Raw genomic sequence first — 17,942 nt, forward strand, 5'->3', positions numbered from 1 at the left:
ATGTATGACTTATTTTTTTAAACTTTTGGATCCTTGAGAATTTGTGGGATTTAAAACTATCATTGCTCAACAAATACAATCAATGTTATGAATTAGTGAACTATTTAGGCTTAAACTACTTCCCATCAAATACTGCACTTGGGGGGAAAATGTTGCATAGATTGTGGTTTTGCCAAAGAGGGCATAAAATATATTAAAAAAAAAAAATCAAACTTTCTACAGATCAATAGAGAAATACAAAAATAGACTACATTTAGAGCAGGTGTCTCCAATCTTGTTTCTTTTGAGAGCTACTTTCATAAAATATAAATGTCTGTGAGCAATGTATATAACGTTTAATTTCATAGCGTATTTCAACCGAAACAAAAAAGGAATACGCTGGTTTAGTTGAGTATAAACAAAATTTTGGTACACAACTTGCATTTTGTTTGGAGAAAATGTGTTCATTTGCATCTTATACAATATATTAAGTTTTTTTCAATCACTATTTAAGTAAATGTTTTGTTTTTATATGACGAGCAACATTCAAATTGTACTGTATGTAGGAAGCAGGTCTCCACTCAAATAGTAGTGTTGCCATTTAGTGGTAGTTTTAAATTAAATAGAAGCACCATTTTTAACTGGACAGCTTAGGCAAATATTTCATCTTTTGGTGAGCTACTCATTAGCTCACGAGCTACTGTTGAAAAGCCTGGGCTATGTGGCCAATCACATCTGATTAAACACAGTGCACCTAAACATTCATAGCCTGTCACATTTTCCACATTTTATGTTGCAGCCTTATTCCAAAATGGAAAAAAAAATAATTTGTGTCCTCAAAATTCTACACAGAATTTCCCATTATGACCATGTGAGGTTTTTTTTAATTTTTTTTTTAGAAATATTTCCACATTAAAAATGAAAAACTAAGAAATCAGAAGTAAATAAGTACCGTATGTTTCGGACTATAACTCGCAGTTTTTTTTCATAGTTTGGTCGGGCTCCAGTGCGATTTATATATGTTTTTTTCCTTCTTTATTATGCATTTTCGGCATGTGCGACTTATACTCCGGTGCGACTTATACTCCGAAAAATACGGTATTCACATCTTTTGCCATGAATCTCAAAAGTGAGCTCAGGGGCATCCTGTTTCAACTGATCTTAATTGAGATGATCCTGCAGCTTAATTGAAGTCCACCTGTGGTAAATTAAGTTGGTTGAACATGATTTGGAAATGCACACACCTACACTTGATAATGCATGGTTGAGCAAAAATCAAGAATGAAGTCTAAGTGTATTGGGACTTTTCTAATAAAGTAGACAAACAAAATGGTCTCTTAGATGTATTGAATGGCTCGAGCTGTTCAATAGACAAGTCACACATGGCAAGCATTAGTGCATTGCTCTTTTGAGATAAATACTGGATGGGGGCGGGGTAGAGGTGGGGGAAATGATCGATTTTTTAAATGCATCACAATTCGGACATGGAAAATTATACAATCAATTAGTAAACGTCAATAATCGATATATTTAATGTAAATAAAGTCATGCAGACCATTATAAAAAATTGCCTGATTGCAGTGAGCCACCTCACCGAGAGATCCGACCAGCTCCTTTTCTAGTGGGCACTTATGTCCCAGTTTTAAACACATTTTTATTAATTTAATAAATGTGGGAATTTAAGTGTTTAATACAAACACATTGTTTTTAAAAACATGTACTTAATGAAACTAAAATAAATGTAAAACCGTATCAATATACATAAATTAAAGATGCATTAATAATCGATTTGTAATCACTTTTTATCTCCTCAATCGCAATTTAATCGGGAGGTGCCCAAAGATTCCCACCCACAGTTTAGGAGAGGAAGAGAGCATATGAAAACAACAGCGGAAGTAGAGACCGTTTCGACACTGTTAACTGGAATGAAGCAGTCGAGCAATGAGAAGGAAGAAGATACTTTCACAATGAGTCTGTCAGGCTTGTCCCTGACAGTTTGGTCAAGTTTTAGTTTTTCCTCTGTCATTTCCTGTCAACGCTCTTATTTTGGTTCTGTTTCCTGTTTCTCCCTGAGTGCTGTGTCCCTTCAGCTGTGGCTGATTGGCACCTGGCCACACCTGGTGTCAATCATCCATCCATCCATCCATTTTCTACCGCTTATTCCCTTTGGGGTCGCGGGGGGCGCTGGAGCCTATCTCAGCTACAATCGGGCGGAAGGCGGGGTACACCCTGGACAAGTCGCCACCTCATCGCAGGGCCAACACAGATAGACAACATTCACACTCACATCCACACACTAGGGCCAATTTAGTGTTGCCAATCAACTCAGCCAGCTGCTATTTATACCTGCCCTACCCTCCAGTCACTGCTGGATCATTGTCGTTCCTACCTGTCGTGTCGTTGTTCTTAATACTTGTCGTTGTAGCTCTGTCTACTTTTGGTTTCACTATGCTCATGTCCTAGTTCCTTCGTGTCACAGTAAGTGTTTTTGGTTTCTTGTCCACAGTTAGCCTCTGTGCTATTTTAGTTCATAGCCAAGTTTGTTCTCCGCCTTGTGCGCGCCTTTTGTTACCCTTTCGTTTGTTGTTTTGCCTTAGTGTTGAATTAAATCATGTTTTCTCGTACAATGCCTTCCGCCTTCTCTGCATCTTGGGGTTCGTCACCTACAAACTCTGACATAATGATCCAGCCAAATTCGAATCTCGCAGAGATGTCCATGGCGGAGAGGCTTAACAAGGTTTTGGACTTAGTGGCTAATCTGAAGAAAAGTTTGGCCGCTTTTCAAGCCCTCTCCCTCCCACCCCAGTCGTCTGTGGTCCTATCTGGGGATGTCTGGGATCCGTCCCTTGGGGGAGGGGCTATGAGTAGCAGTGCAGCTGGGGAGGCACAGCTACTTCTCGCCCCAGTGGGTCTGCAAGAGACGGCGCCATCATCTCCGGTGGGTCTGCAACCTACGGCGCCACCATGCACTCCGGTGGGCCGGCAGACGCCACCATGCAGTCCGGTGGGCCGGCAGACGCCACCATGCAGTCCGGTGGGCCGGCAGACGCCACCATGCACTCCGGTGGGTCTACAACCAACGGCGCCACCATCCTCCTCTCCGGTGGGCCAGCAGCAGACGGCGCCACCATCCTCCTCTCCGGTGGGCCAGCAGCAGACGGCGCCACCATCCTCCTCTCCGGTGGGCCAGCAGCAGACGGCGCCACCATCCTCCTCTCCGGTGGGCCAGCAGCAGACTGCGCCACCATCCTCCTCTCCGGTGGGCCAGCAGCAGACTGCGCCACCATCCTCCTCTCCGGTGGGCCAGCAGCAGAGGGCGCCACCATCCTCTTCTCCGGTGGGCCAGCAGCAGAGGGCGCCACCATCCTCTTCTCCGGTGGGCCAGCAGCAGAGGGCGCCACCATCCTCTTCTCCGGTGGGCCAGCAGCAGAGGGCGCCACCATCCTCTTCTCCGGTGGGCCAGCAGCAGAGGGCGCCACCATCCTCTTCTCCGGTGGGCCAGCAGCAGAGGGCGCCACCATCCTCTTCTCCGGTGGGCCAGCAGCAGAGGGCGCCACCATCCTCCTCTCCGGTGAGCCAACAGACGGCGCCACCATGCACTCCGGTGGGCCAGCAGAGGGCGCCACCGCCATCCTCCCCGGTGGACCAGCAGAGGGCGCCACCGCCATCTTCTCCGGTGGGCCAGCAGAGGGCGCCACCATCTTCTCCGGTGGGCCAGCAGAGGGCGCCACCATCGTCTCCGGTGGGTCCTCCCATGCCGGCGGTCGAGCCGCCTCGCCAATTGCAGCGGCGTTCAACTCGCCGTCGCCACCTAACTCTTCCCCGCTGGTTGCGGGGACACTTGGCCTGGTGGCCCACCTCCTTGTCCTCCCTCCACCCTCCCGTGACTTTGGACTGTTTTTTGGGGGGGGTTAATAGAACGTCTGGTATCCGTTATAGGAAGGGGGGCTACTGTCAGGCTTGTCCCTGACAGTTTGGTCAAGTTTTAGTTTTTCCTCTGTCATTTCCTGTCAACGCTCTTATTTTGGTTCTGTTTCCTGTTTCTCCCTGAGTGCTGTGTCCCTTCAGCTGTGGCTGATTGGCACCTGGCCACACCTGGTGTCAATCAGCCAGCTGCTATTCATACCTGCCCTACCCTCCAGTCACTGCTGGATCATTGTCGTTCCTACCTGTCGTGTCGTTGTTCTTAATACTTGTCGTTGTAGCTCTGTCTACTTTTGGTTTCACTATGCTCATGTCCTAGTTCCTTCGTGTCAGTGTTTTTGGTTTCTTGTCCACAGTTAGCCTCTGTGCTATTTTAGTTCATAGCCAAGTTTGTTCTCCGCCTTGTGTTACCCTTTCGTTTGTTGTTTTGCCTTAGTGTTTAAATCATGTTTTCTCGTACAATGCCTTCCACCTTCTCTGCATCTTGGGGTTCGTCACCTACAAACTCTGACAGAGTCATGCTATAAAAGTCATTATCTGGTCACAATATGCTTTTCACATAATGTGCCTTTCACAGTAATACTGCAGTTTGTAATAAACATACACAAGGTACAAAAATAATTTCCATCACAGAAGGAATTGCCTGTAGACCTTGGAGACAGGACAGGATTGTCTCGAGGCACACATCTGGGTAAGGGTACAGAAAAAAAAGCTGCTGCCTTAAAAAGGTCCCAATGATACATTGAAGACGTTTAGAACCACCAGGACTCGTCCTAGAACTGTCCGGCCGTCTAAACTGAGCAATCAGGGGGAAAGGCACAAGTCAGGGAGGTGACCAAGAACCCGATGGTCACTCTGTCAGACCTACAGTATTCCTCTGTGGAGAGGAGAACAACCATCTCTGAAGCAATCCACTAATCAGAGCCTTTTCTTAGCAAAAAGTTTTCCAACATGCACCTGAAAGACTCTCAGACAATGAGAAATAAAATTATCTGGTCTAATGAGACAAAGACTGAACTCTGGCATGACTGCCAGGCCAATACTATCCCCACAGTGAAGCATGGTGGTGGTAGCATCATGATGTGGGGATGGTTCAGCGACAGGAACTGGGAGACTAGTCAGAATAGAGAGAAAGATAAATGCAGCAATGTACAGAGACATCCTGGATGAAAACCTGCTCCAGTGTGCTCTTGAACTCAGACTCATCTTTCGGTAGAACAACCCTAAGCACACAGCCAAGATATCAAAGGAATGGCTTCAGGACAACTTTGTAAATGTCCTTTAGTGGCACAGCCACAACCCAGACTTGAATTTGATTGAACATCTCTGGAGAGATCGAAAAATGGCTTTGCACCGACACTTACCATCAAACCTGATGGAGCTCGAGAGGTGCTGCAAAGGAGAATAGGTGAAACTGCCCAAAGATAGGTGTGCCAAGCTTGTGGCATCGTATTCAAAAATACTTAAGCTGTAATTGCTGCCAAAGGTGCATCAACAAAAGTTGAGCATATTTGTAATACATTTTCAAAAAAGTCTAATAAAAAAAATAAAAAAAACTCAGTCATTATGGGGTATTGTGTGTAGAATTTTGAGGGCAAAAATTAATTTATTCCAATTTGGAATAAGGCTGTAACATAAAATGTACAGTTCTGTGAATAGTTTCTGGATGCACTGTAAACATTGTTTGTAATTGTTTAATTAAGTTCTATTAAAAGAAAGTGACTATAACATGCAATATATTTATTATTTCAAGAAAAAACACTCTTATAGCTATGATTATTGAATTATTTAGCAATGCTCTGATGTAACAATTCTTCGACTGCAGCTACTGACCTTTCATCCCAATAGAAATAACATACACCTACAAGATAATTGAAGTTTTTACATTTCATCATATATATTTTATTGTATCTCGACGGACCTTTACCTGTCCGTGGTTATACACTGACATCATCCGAACCCATCTGCGTTGCCGGCCGAACATTCCTGGTGGGCCCCATGAAGTTCTGCAGCAGCTGCGGCAGAACCACGTGACACAGGCCTCTTTCCGGAAAGTTGACAGGGCTGCACTGAGGAGGCGGCGGAGGTAGCGGCGGACTGCCGTTGTCCGCACTGATGCTCCAGTGCTGCAGGGAACGTCTGAACTTGGCCACGGCGGCCGCCAGGAGCTCCTGTGTGGGCACCAGGGGTTGCATGGGAGCCAGCGGCTGGTCAGTGAGGGCATTCAGCGGTGCAACTCTCAGCTGGCGTTCTTCAGTCTGCGGCGGCGATGAAGAATCTGAATCCAGGACGATCACTTCGGTATCGGACTCTATGTTCACGTAGGACACGTTTGAAGCTTCGACCATGGTTACGGAGGACGTACTTGAAGTTTCCACCACTTCATGAGCGTCATGAGGTTCCACTTTAACTGAGAACGGTCCAATGTACGGAGCACCTGTGATTGACAGCTGCTGCTTCTTCTCCGATTTCAGCCTCCTCATGCTGTTCACATGCAGAATTATGCTTACTGAGCATTTAAATAATGTGGATGGTAAATTAATTTTATGTACTCACGGGATTAAAGGCTGCAGGCCCAACAACTTCCTGCTTTCACTCATCAACACCCTGAAGGCACACATGCATTTAAATGCAACGCAGCAATATGGGTGTGCTTGAAGGCAACGCAGCAATGTAGGTGTGCTTGAATGCAACGCAGATGTGCTTGAATGCAACACAGCAATATAGATGTACTTGAAGGCAACGCAGCAATATAGGTGTGCTTGAATGCAACACAGCAATGTAGATGTACTTGAAGGCAACGCAGCAATATAGGTGTGCTTGAAGGCAACGCAGCAATGTAGGTGTGCTTGAATGCAACGCATATGTGCTTGAATGCAACACAGCAATGTAGATGTATTTGAAGGCAACGAAGCAATGTAGGTGTGCTTGAAGGCAACGCAGATGTGCTTGAATGTAACACAGCAATGTAGATGTATTTGAAGGCAACGCAGCAATATAGGTGTGCTTGAAGGCAACGCAGATGTGCTTGAATGCAACACAGCAATGTAGATGTACCTGAAGGCAACGCAGCAATATGGGTGTGCTTGAAGGCAACGCAGCAATGTAGGTGTGCTTGAATGCAACGCAGATGTGCTTGAATGCAACACAGCAATATAGATGTACTTGAAGGCAACGCAGCAATATAGGTGTGCTTGAATGCAACACAGCAATGTAGATGTACTTGAAGGCAACGCAGCAATATAGGTGTGCTTGAAGGCAACGCAGCAATGTACGTGTGCTTGAATGCAACGCATATGTGCTTGAATGCAACACAGCAATGTAGATGTATTTGAAGGCAACGCAGCAATGTAGGTGTGCTTGAAGGCAACGCAGATGTGCTTGAAGGCAACACAGCAATGTAGATGTATTTGAAGGCAACGCAGCAATATAGGTGTGCTTGAAGGCAACGCAGATGTGCTTGAATGCAACACAGCAATGTAGATGTACCTGAAGGCAACGCAGCAATATGGGTGTGCTTGAAGGCAACGCAGCAATGTAGGTGTGCTTGAATGCAACGCAGATGTGCTTGACGTGCCCACAGGGCTCCGTTTTAGGACCACTGCTCTTTTCTATTTATTTACTTCCCCTGGGCTCAATCCTAAGAAAGCATGATATTTGTTTTCATTGTTATGCCGTTAAAGAGAAATCATGCCTCTTCAATGCAGCTACTACTTGCTTGTCTTAATGATATCAAGGCCTGGATGGACCTACATTTCTTAAACTTCAATGAAAAGAAGACAGAAGTAATAGTGTTTGGACCTAGTGGTACCTGTGAGCACCCCCTGTTGACTTTGGCCCATTGGCTTTGCACGTTAAGCCCATGATCACCAACCTGGGCTTTCGTATTGACAGTGATTTTAAATTGGACCGTCAGATTGGCACAGTGGTGAAAGGTTAAAAACCTTCTTTCTAGGCAACAGTTAGAGACAGTAATCCATGCCTTTATCACATCTTGGCTGGATTACTGTAACTCTTTGTATTTTGGAATTAGTCAGTCCTCCCTCTCACGTCTAATGCTGGTCCAAAATGCAGCTGCCCGACTTTTAACTAACATAAGAAAAAGAGAGCACATTAGTCCTGTTTTAGCCTCCCTCCACTGGCTGCCTGTGTCTTTTAAAGTCCATTATAAAATTATCTTACTTGTTTTTAAATCCTTACGTGGTCTTGCCCCACATTACCTCTCTGAGCTGCTCCACCTCTATGCCCCCACCCGGTCCCTCAGGTCAGCTGATCAGCTGATCCTGGAGGTACCCAAATCAAAGCGCAAGCTCAGAGGGGACAGGGCCTTCTGTGTTGTGGGTCCCAACCTCTCCCTCTCTATGTGAAACAGGCCCCTTCTTTGGCTATTTTTAAGACCCTTCTTAAAACCCATTTTTATTCACTGGCTTTTAACCCAGCATGAGACTTTAAACTGTTTAACTTTTTTAACTGTTTTTAACTTTGAACTGCTTTTTATCTAATACAATTATTTTAGGGTAATTTTGTATTTGCTTTTTTAATGTGTTTACTTCTGTTTTAAATGTTATTTTTTTAGTCTGTCCTTGGCCTCTATTTCTTTGTGGTGTACAGCCCTTTGTTCTTCAACTGTGGTTGTTTTTAAAGGGCTTTATAAATAAAGGTGGTATGGTATGCAACACAGCAATGTAGATGTACTTGAAGGCAACGCAGCAATATAGGTGTGCTTGAATGCAACGCAGCAATGTATTGAAGTGAAGTGAATTATATTTATATAGCGCATTTCTCTAGTGACTCAAAGCGCTTCACATAGTGAAACCCAATATCTAAGTTACATTGAAACCAGTGTGGGTGGCACTGGGAGCAGGTGGGTAAAGTGTCTTGCCCAAGGACACAACGGCAGTGACTAGGATGGCGGAAGCAGGAATCGAACCTGAAACCCTCAAGTTGCTGGCACGGCCACTCTACCAACCGAGCTATACCGCTCCAATGTAGATGTACTTGAAGGCAACGCAGCAATATAGGTGTGCTTGAAGGCAACGCAAATGTGCTTGAATGCAACGCAGCAATGTAGATGGATATGAATGCAACGCAACAATGTCGATGTACTTGAATGCAACGCAACAATGTCGATGTACTTGAACGCAACGCAGCAATGTCGATGTACTTGAACGCAACGCAGCAATGTCGATGTACTTGAATGCAACGCAGCAATGTCGATGTACTTGAATGCAACGCAGGAATGTCGATGTACTTGAATGCAACACCACATACCTAGACTGCATCCAGCCTTTAGGCCAAAGAGGTTTAATGTCGATGTCTAAAAAGGCCTTGAGGTAGTCCTCCAGCTGCTGGGTGCCTTCAGGTTTGCTTCTAAACACATTCAGTTTTCCCTTCAGCACACTGCACAGGCCCTCCCTGCAGGTGGAGCATCAGACTAAATATTAAATAGAAAAAAAAACAAATGCAACAATTGTTTACTTTCTCACCTGATCTCCTCGTTCCATTTGAACAACTTCTTAGGACCTCCTCCTCTTTTCGCCACTTTCTCCTCATTGTTCCCGTGGCCAAGTTTGACATCGTTGCCCTCCACAGCTGCCCTAAAAACAATTTAACAAGGTTTTATTAAATCTGTCTGTGTCAAAGGTAGGGGAGCAAAACTACGCCATAAATACATTGCGGCTCATTCCTTTTTTTTAAAGGGGAACTGTACTTTTTGGGAATTTTGCCTATCAGTAACAATTGTTATGTAAGACAAGAACACATTTTTTATACTTTCTAAATTGTAAATGTTATATTAAAATAGCAGCAATAAACACCAAAGTTATCGAAGTTCTTCAAACAAAAACAAACATTTTAAAGTGTGTTTCGTGTAGGAACTTGATAAGTCTCTGGCATACCAAAAAAATTTGATTACGGATACTTGACCTGCCGTCAGATGTAATTCAACATTTTGAATCTCACCTTAAGGTCTTAACTTGCTCATATTCCTGACAATGTTGATTGAAAGAAGCAATCTGCTCAAGCATGGCTCGCCCGATAGCATCCTTCAGTTTCTGCACAGGATCTTCCACATTGGAAATGTCCTCCTTGGGAAAAAAAAAGAAACGTGTCCATTTAACACGCTGATTTTGACAATAGTGTGCAGGCTACTCACTGCAAGTTTAAGTTTCTTGACACGTTTCAGGAGCGTCTCTCTGCTGCAGGGCAGGAAGGACGACAGGTGCGTGTACACTCTGGAGCGCAGTTGTCCGCCATGCTCACGACACTGACACTCAATACTGAAGATGAAGACAGAATTTACTTTAGAGAAGACCTATCATACAAAACCAACTTCTCTTAACTATTGGCACCTGTTTTTGTGTATTTGGGATCTGCATAAGTCCCAAATTTTTTTTTTTTTAAATCAAACCATGGAGGCACGGCGGAGATACTTATAAAAAGAAATTGCCTTCCTTCATATTTGCTACAAACAAGCCGTTTGGAATTTGCCCAATTTGTGACATTCCTCCTATTAATGACAGTAGAGGATATATCCATATAATGGGGTAGATGCACCCAAAGAGCTGCCGTTTTAGTCAATAAGTTTCCTATTTTTCTCCATCCTCTTGTTGTGGGGCAACCTGGCTCGTACATGCACATGCATCCTCCGCTGTTGCCCTTTCTAATATAAAGTAGCGTAAAGTTCAAATTTAGATCAGTCTGTCGCCTCGGTATGGAAGCGCTAAAAACTACAACACGGATGACGGTTAGTAGACGCAGTTAATGTGGAGGCACATATATAAGAGCGCCCACAAAACGACGTCCTGAAGAGACGGTCAGAAAGCGATTAGAAGACTGTCTTTAAAACAATCTGAGCAACATTTTAACCTAACAACCACCATTACATGTTATGTAGACCACAAGGAACGGTTTTTAATATCTGTATGGAATATGGACACCGGTGATCACCACCGTCCAGCTAATTTTACTTGACTTTCACCAAAACACAATCCATCCATCCATTTTCTACCACTTGTCCCTTTTGGGGTCGCTGGAGCCTATCTCAGCTGCATTTGGGCGGAAGGCGGGGTACACCCTGGACAAGTCGCCACCTCATCGCAGCCAAAACACATTATACGAGATTATATAGCGAGACCATAATAGAAGGAAGTCACGCTGCAAATCTGGTACTATTGTCTTACAGTAGAAGGCCAAGGTAGCTACATAACAAATCGAGCTAGCATTGCAAACTAAACTATTCAGACATTTCTAACCTACTGTTACTACCGTACTTAATTTCATTGTCTCCTCCATTGCCATAACTAGTAGGCACCGAGCCCACCATTAATAGTTTTTCGGAAAATCCAAAATTTGTGGGAAGCAGGACTCTTCTTTGCACACACTTTAAGAGACTTCTACATGGTTGAAGGCACATTGCCATGAATCATAAAAGTAAAAAAAAAAGAAAAAAGTAAGGCTCTTTTTATTTCAAATGAAGCTGCAAGTTTGTGACTTGTGCTGGTTAAAGCAACCAGCAACAGTGCACTTCATTGGGTTACATTGCGGACATGATGTGGTACATAAATTAAAAACGGCTGCCACGGACAAGGATGTTTGGGTAAGTTTCTACCATGTATGGATAATCCACTGACGTCACAGGTCAAAAAACGTTACAAGTCAGGGCAAATTCCAAACAGACAGCTTGACCGAAGTATGATGGAAGAAGGCAAGATTGTTTTATAAATATCTTCGCAATGTCATCACCGTTTGAGTTTACATTTTCGGGACTTATGAAGATCCCAAATGCACAACAGCAGGTACAAATAGGTAAGAAAAGTTGGTTTTGCTTAACACTCAAGTACTGGGTTTTTATAACATTGTGAAGGAAAAACCTCCTTCCCCATGGATATAGTACCGCTACTGACCTGACCCTAGCTAAGAAAGATAAACCCGCCCCCTGTATACGCCCACCTCTTCAGCTTTGTAAAAACGAAAACAAAGGCTTGTTAAAAGCATGTTAAAATAAAGCCAACTGAGTCAACTAAAGCCATGTGTATGTGACTTTGTTTTTCTAGGCTAACCTAGTATGGTGTTGCTGTTACAATGGGACTGTAATGTTGGCGCTGTAGTTCACATAGCCATGCTAATGTTGCCAACACTTGCATCCTGCCCCACTCATTGATGTATCTATTACAAATGCCAAGTTACGGCATTATGAAAAAAGTAGCCCTTTTTAAGGTCGGAGACAGGAGTGGAAAAACAGTTATTAGCATTAAAGCTACAGAAACACCAGATGGTGTGTTCCTAGTAAGACTTACTAAAAAGCACTATAATCCAGCAGCTTAGCTTGATTTTAAATTGCAATTACTACTATTTTATTTTTAAATAGCACATTATGTGTGAACCTTTAACATTCTGATAAACATTGCCGTGTGCGCATAGGACTTACTCCAGCAGGACAGCGTTGACTTCTGGGGTGAAGAACTTGACTTTGGACTCTCCCTCCGAGGTCTTGGCCACCTGCACACACAAATAGCGTGCATTCATATTGGAGCGGTTGGCAGGACATGCTATGACATCATCATCATCATGGCCATCGATAGCACAGGTGCACTTTACCAACATCAGTTTCTTGATGCTTTCCTTCAGGAGGGGCGGGAGTCCTTCAGGCAGTGGGGCGCACTGTAGAGGCAGTGTTTGGCTCATCTTCCTGCTTGGAGGTGCATCGAAAGAGCATGCAGGCTGGTTTTCATCATCCATGTTGGGCTGCGTTGGAGGGTGTGCTTCTGCCAAAGACTGAGTTGTTGATTTGGGCGAAGACATCTCTTCGCCAACATCCAACAGACAGTCCAGATCGATGTCAAAGTCCACCGTGCTGGCGGCCTGGAGAAAGGCGTGCTCGTTGGTGGATCCGATCAAACTGAGCAGCGGATCGGTCAAGCCCAAGCCCCCACCTCCACCACCACCCGCGTCCGCCGGGCACAGAGGCATCACCGAGGTGTCCGGGAGGGCAGCAATTTGCTGATGAGCTCTCTCTATTTTCTGTCTTTCCTGCTCTTTTTCTCGCCGGAACTTTTTTAGCATGCTGGTGACGCTCAGCGTGCTGGCTACCTTTTTCTTTTTCTTCTTATTCATCAGCATCATCTCGTCACCTGCCACCGTCTCAGATGCTGCACTGAAAGAACATCAGGATTGTTAAATATGCCTCACATCAGGAAGAGCACAAGAAATTCTCACCTCGGCTTTGCATTAGGATCCTTTTTGTCCTCGAAAACCTTTAGACAGCGTTTCTTCTTCGGATTCGAGAAGTCCTGTCTCTCTTTAAGTTTACGTTTCTGGACATTAAAAAAGGAGTGGTGTCACATGGCATAGCTTTTAAAGGATGAACATGCACATTTTGATCCATGTGTCCTTTTCTAACCACCGCTTTTCCTGGCACTGTCAGAGGCAGAATGCTGCTTGAAGGGGTGGGAACCGTTCACATTTAAACCGATAAGGTACCTGGGAATGGATACCAATACCCAATAGCACCAATTTTCTGTATTTTTGCGTGTGATAAACATTGTTTTTTATAACAAAATGTTTTATTGCAACATTTAAAATGAGCCAATTATTATAACTGCTGTCTAGTATTTATCTTATTTTATGATCACATTTCTGAGTCACATTTGCAATTGCAAGACCAATACATTAGATGGCAGTAGTGTATAGTTTATGGTGTGTTGGTCACTTCATTATTTGCTGTCTGTCGACAAAGTGTTAAAGTATTGTACTTATTACGTGCCCGCTGCATCTTAGTTGTAGTTTATAAAAAAATTTGAAGGTGTTGAAAATAAATGTAAAATTGCAAATGCTAATCAGTAGCATGTCAATAGCAAAGCCAGTGTATATTAGCATCAAGCTAGTTCATTATGTACAGGTGGAGATGATTTACTTACATTGGAGCGTTTAAGTCAAGTTTTTGGTGGTATTAAAAATTGCGACATTGCCTAGAGCAGGGGTGTCAAACGTAGGGCCCGCAGCCCACAAGATCAGTTTGCTAAATATAAAAGTTAGCTGCATTTTATTAATGAAAAAAACAGCGGTTCTAAATGTGTCCACTGGATGTTGCAATAGCAATTCAAGTGTAACCCACGTCACACATGATAGTGTTTAAAGACGACGTGTCAGCTGACTTTAAATGCTCTCTGGATTGGCTGCCGCTACTCCAATCAGTGCAGGTGCAAGCAATCAGCCATTCCTGATGTGGCTTGCAGCAGAAGGCGGCAGTATCGATGCACAGTACCTTTTTTCATTGTAAATTATCCACTCAAAGGATAAAATAATGAAACGGTATGATGCAAAGACTTAAGTCAACTTGATCATCATTTTAGTTAGAGTTCCATGCAGCGCTTGCAATTGGTTGAATGCACGATGCGCACCCTGAACTCCATTGTACAAGTGTGTTAGTTGTATTTTATTTTATGCTCTATGTTCATATTGGTTACATTTGTAGTAATGTTAGCTTGATTTTGGCTATGGTGTCATTTTGATAATAGTTTGGTTTCTATTATAATTGTAATATTTAAATGATAAATGTGTTGTGGCAGTTGCAGATTTCACCAGTGTGGCGGTTTGAGGACACACTCGATTGCTTTTGTTTTAATGGTGAACTGCCAACATGAGAATCCTAAACAGAAAGTGTTTAAAGTTTAATGGCTGTGTAAAAACCACTGAGACTAATAAGTCTAAGTTCATGGTGTTCTTCATGGTGTTTTTGAAACTACCAGTTTTTTCCTAAGAATTTTCCACTAACTTGAAGTGTTTTGCCAAGATGATTAATTGTAATATGTACATTTTCAGAATATGCTTGTTTTATTTTTGGCCAAAGACAGAAAACAATCTGAAGTCGTCTTTATTTTTAAGTTTTAATGCCATGATTTTACCAGTCCGGCCCGCCTTGGAATAGATTTTTCTCTATGCGGCTCCTGAGCTAAAATGAGTTTGACACCCTTGACCTAGAGATAGTTTGGCAGAGTCCGCGCTCACAGTGTTGCTGGAGTGATCGGCAACGTGTCATCATGCACATTTCATGTACCGAAACATGGCACGTTAGATTTTGCATAAATCGGTGACTATCACAACTATCTGGATTCAGTCGGTGCCAAAAAGGTACCGGAGTCAGTGCCCTTCACTAGCTTTAGTGAAACATTAAGCATCATGTAGCAGTATTGTGAAGGGTTAAACAAAAAATACAAACAAAAAAACACTCTTATTGTACAATGTCTGCTCTCACTGTGATGCCAACTGATGGGAGGTTCATATCTTCCCATTAAGACTAAAAAATTATAACCTTTGAAAAGGGTTTTAAAAAAAAAATTTTTGTGTCTTTGTCGCCGGGTCGAAGTTGAATGTCAAAGATGACCAACTTCTTGGTTTATGGCCACAACCTTCTAATATACAGGTAAAAGGCATGATTTATAATAATATAAAATGTACTTTCACCAGCTCAGACGCGATGCCGCAGCTGGCTGGCTTAATATGTCAATATAGCATCATAAGCTAGTTAGCGCTCTGTGATCAATGCGCCATTAAATTTAGTTTGTCTGTGTGAGTGCTTATAATAACTAGCGCTAATACTTGGTTAATAATATTCAGGTCACAAGATGCATACTTGCCAACCTTGTGAGACCTCCGATTTCGGGAGGTGGGGTGAGGGGGGCGTGGTCGGGGGTGAGGGGCGTGGTTAAGAGGGGAGGAGTATATTTACAGCTAGAATTCACCAAGTCAAGTATTTCATAAATATATATATATTTATGAAATACTTGACTTTCAGTGAATTCTAGCTAATATATATATATATATATATATATATATATATATATATATATATATATATATATATATATATATATATATATATATATATATATATATATATATATATATATATATATATATATAAGAGAAATACTTGAATTTCAGTGTTCATTTATTTACACATATACACACACAACACTCATTTACTCATTGTTGAGTTAAGGGTTGAATTGTCCATCCTTGTTCTATTCTTTGTCACTATTTTTCTAACCATGCTGAACACCCTTTCTGATGATGCATTCTGCTTCGTCTCCTTGTTGTGTGCGCAGTTGTGCACTGCACTCTCTAAAAGCCCTAGATGTTAATGTCGCATATGCATGTACAGTAGATGGCAGTATTGCCCTGTTTAAGAGTGTCACAACATTGCTGTTTACGGCAGACGAATTGCTTTACGGTAGACAAAAACGTGACTGCTGTTGTGTGTTGTTGCCGCGCTGGGAGGACGTTAATGAAACTGCCTAACAATAAACCCACATAAGAAACTAAGAACTCGCCTTCGATCATTCTGCAGTTATAACGTGATTGGGCAGGCAGGCTGTTTATATTGTGGGAAAGCGGACGTGAAAACAGACTGTCGACACGTCACTCAGGTCCGACTGAATTTCGGGAGATTTTCGGGAGAAAATTTGTCCCGGGAGGTTTTCGGGAGAAGCGCTGAATTTCGGGAGTCTCCCGGAAAATCCGGGAGGGTTGGCAAGTATGACAAGATGTAAGTGGAGTATGGTTGATGATTTTTTTTAATGTTTATTAAGAGGGCATTTTGGGCGATTTGGTGTAATCCCATTAACTGCATGGATGACCACCTCAAATTAGAATTCATAAAAAAAGAAAAACACGTGTTCTTGTTTTATATGATTATGAATGTTAGGCAAAATTTGAAAAAGTGCAGTTCCCCTTTAATACTGCTGTATATTTTGATATTTTAGGCTCTAACAAGTAAACAGGAATGCGTGTATTGCAAAATATGTGTTATGTATTTTATTGTGCATATGTGTTCTTTCACACGAGTATAAGCTTTATTTCGTGGGGCACCATGGGGTGTCGCTAATCCCCTTGCCTGGAAAACTGACCTCTACGCCTGGTCAAAGAGGGTGCGCAGATAAATGCAACAAACACTGTAGGTGTAACGCAAATGTACATTTCTGCCACCTACAAGCCAAGAATGCAACAGTCGAGATCCCCCCCCAAACAAACAGATTATGAAAAGTCCATCCATCCATCCATTTTCTACCGCTTGTCCCTTTCGGGGTTCCGGGGGGTGCTGGAGCCTATCTCAGAAGGCGGGGTGCACCCTGGACAAGTGTTTTACCATATCTCCATATTGTCCAAACTTTCCAGAAGGTATTTCTTGGCATTTAACATAACATGTGAAAAAAGGTGCGTGACTTGTCATAAAAAGATTGTTTTATTTCTTACTTTGGAGGTGTCAGGGGTTTTCTCGTCGTCCGTGTCAGAAGCCTCGCGGAAATGAAGCACGCCGGAGTTGACGTAGAAGCCTCCAAATTTGGTGGTGATGGAGGCTGGCACAAACTCATCATACTACATAAAAAAAAAGTTGTAATTAATTTAATTATTACTAGCTTTGATTTAATTCAAACAGACTTGACATAATGTGCCATGTTTTTTTTAACTGGAAAGCCGAAAAGCTGAAAGGGTTGCCTTGAACCTAACAGTACATCCGTTGTAGTGAAACGACAAATTTGTGTTAGAATACATTGCAAGTGGTCACATGACTGGTTTATAGCTTATGATGAAAAAAAAAGATGTACATTGGTGTACCTAATTTAGTGGTCGGTGAGAATACTTATTAGGAAGTATACTCACAGCCTCAGAGTTGTCGATGAAGGAGTCTTCATCATCATAACCGTAGCCGATATCAATCAAGTCTTGAACGCGATCCTGCTTTCTCTTGACTGCCTGCAAAGAGGCAGCGAGGAGAGTTATTTCACACCAAAGTTTCATTTAGCCCAAAAACTGTTCATTTCATAACACTAAATATAAACTCACATATTTTTCTTCCATCTTTCTAGCAATGTCAGCCAACTGGTCCTTCTCCCTCTGCTCCTCCTCTTCGAAAGTGGACCTCGACTGGACTTCATCTTTGTTGTGGCTCTTCTAAAAATGTAACATTAAGGCATGTCATGTTTTCATACTTGACACACTTCCAAAACTGAATCAAAACTTAATGGAAAGCCATCAAT

At 42.8% G+C, this 17,942-nt stretch overlaps 1 protein-coding gene across 3 annotated transcripts in view; it reads right to left on the bottom strand.

The window, feature by feature from the left end:
- The window catches only part of ubn1 (ubinuclein 1), a 52,602-nt gene that overhangs the window by 15,835 nt on the left and 18,825 nt on the right, over positions 1–17,942 (bottom strand). Inside the window, exons 2-13 of one of the 3 annotated variants that reach the window (XM_061922844.2) lie at positions 17,749–17,856; positions 17,566–17,658; positions 17,158–17,280; positions 13,120–13,217; positions 12,502–13,057; positions 12,332–12,402; positions 10,058–10,181; positions 9,865–9,989; positions 9,390–9,500; positions 9,175–9,318; positions 6,460–6,510; positions 5,831–6,387 (exon numbers count right to left, since the gene is read on the bottom strand). In XM_061922844.2, the coding sequence (XP_061778828.2) occupies positions 5,841–6,387; positions 6,460–6,510; positions 9,175–9,318; positions 9,390–9,500; positions 9,865–9,989; positions 10,058–10,181; positions 12,332–12,402; positions 12,502–13,057; positions 13,120–13,217; positions 17,158–17,280; positions 17,566–17,658; positions 17,749–17,856 (2,151 nt within the window). In that variant the 3' untranslated portion in view covers positions 5,831–5,840. Of the gene's footprint in view, positions 1–5,550; positions 6,388–6,459; positions 6,511–9,174; positions 9,319–9,389; positions 9,501–9,864; positions 9,990–10,057; positions 10,182–12,331; positions 12,403–12,501; positions 13,058–13,119; positions 13,218–17,157; positions 17,281–17,565; positions 17,659–17,748; positions 17,857–17,942 lie in introns of those variants that run through there. The other 2 variants (XM_061922843.2, XM_061922845.2) reach the window with 2 other exon arrangements.

The sequence above is a fragment of the Nerophis lumbriciformis genome, linkage group LG27 (genome assembly GCF_033978685.3).
Source record: "Nerophis lumbriciformis linkage group LG27, RoL_Nlum_v2.1, whole genome shotgun sequence".
In the NCBI taxonomy this organism is placed as follows: Eukaryota; Metazoa; Chordata; class Actinopteri; order Syngnathiformes; family Syngnathidae; genus Nerophis; species Nerophis lumbriciformis.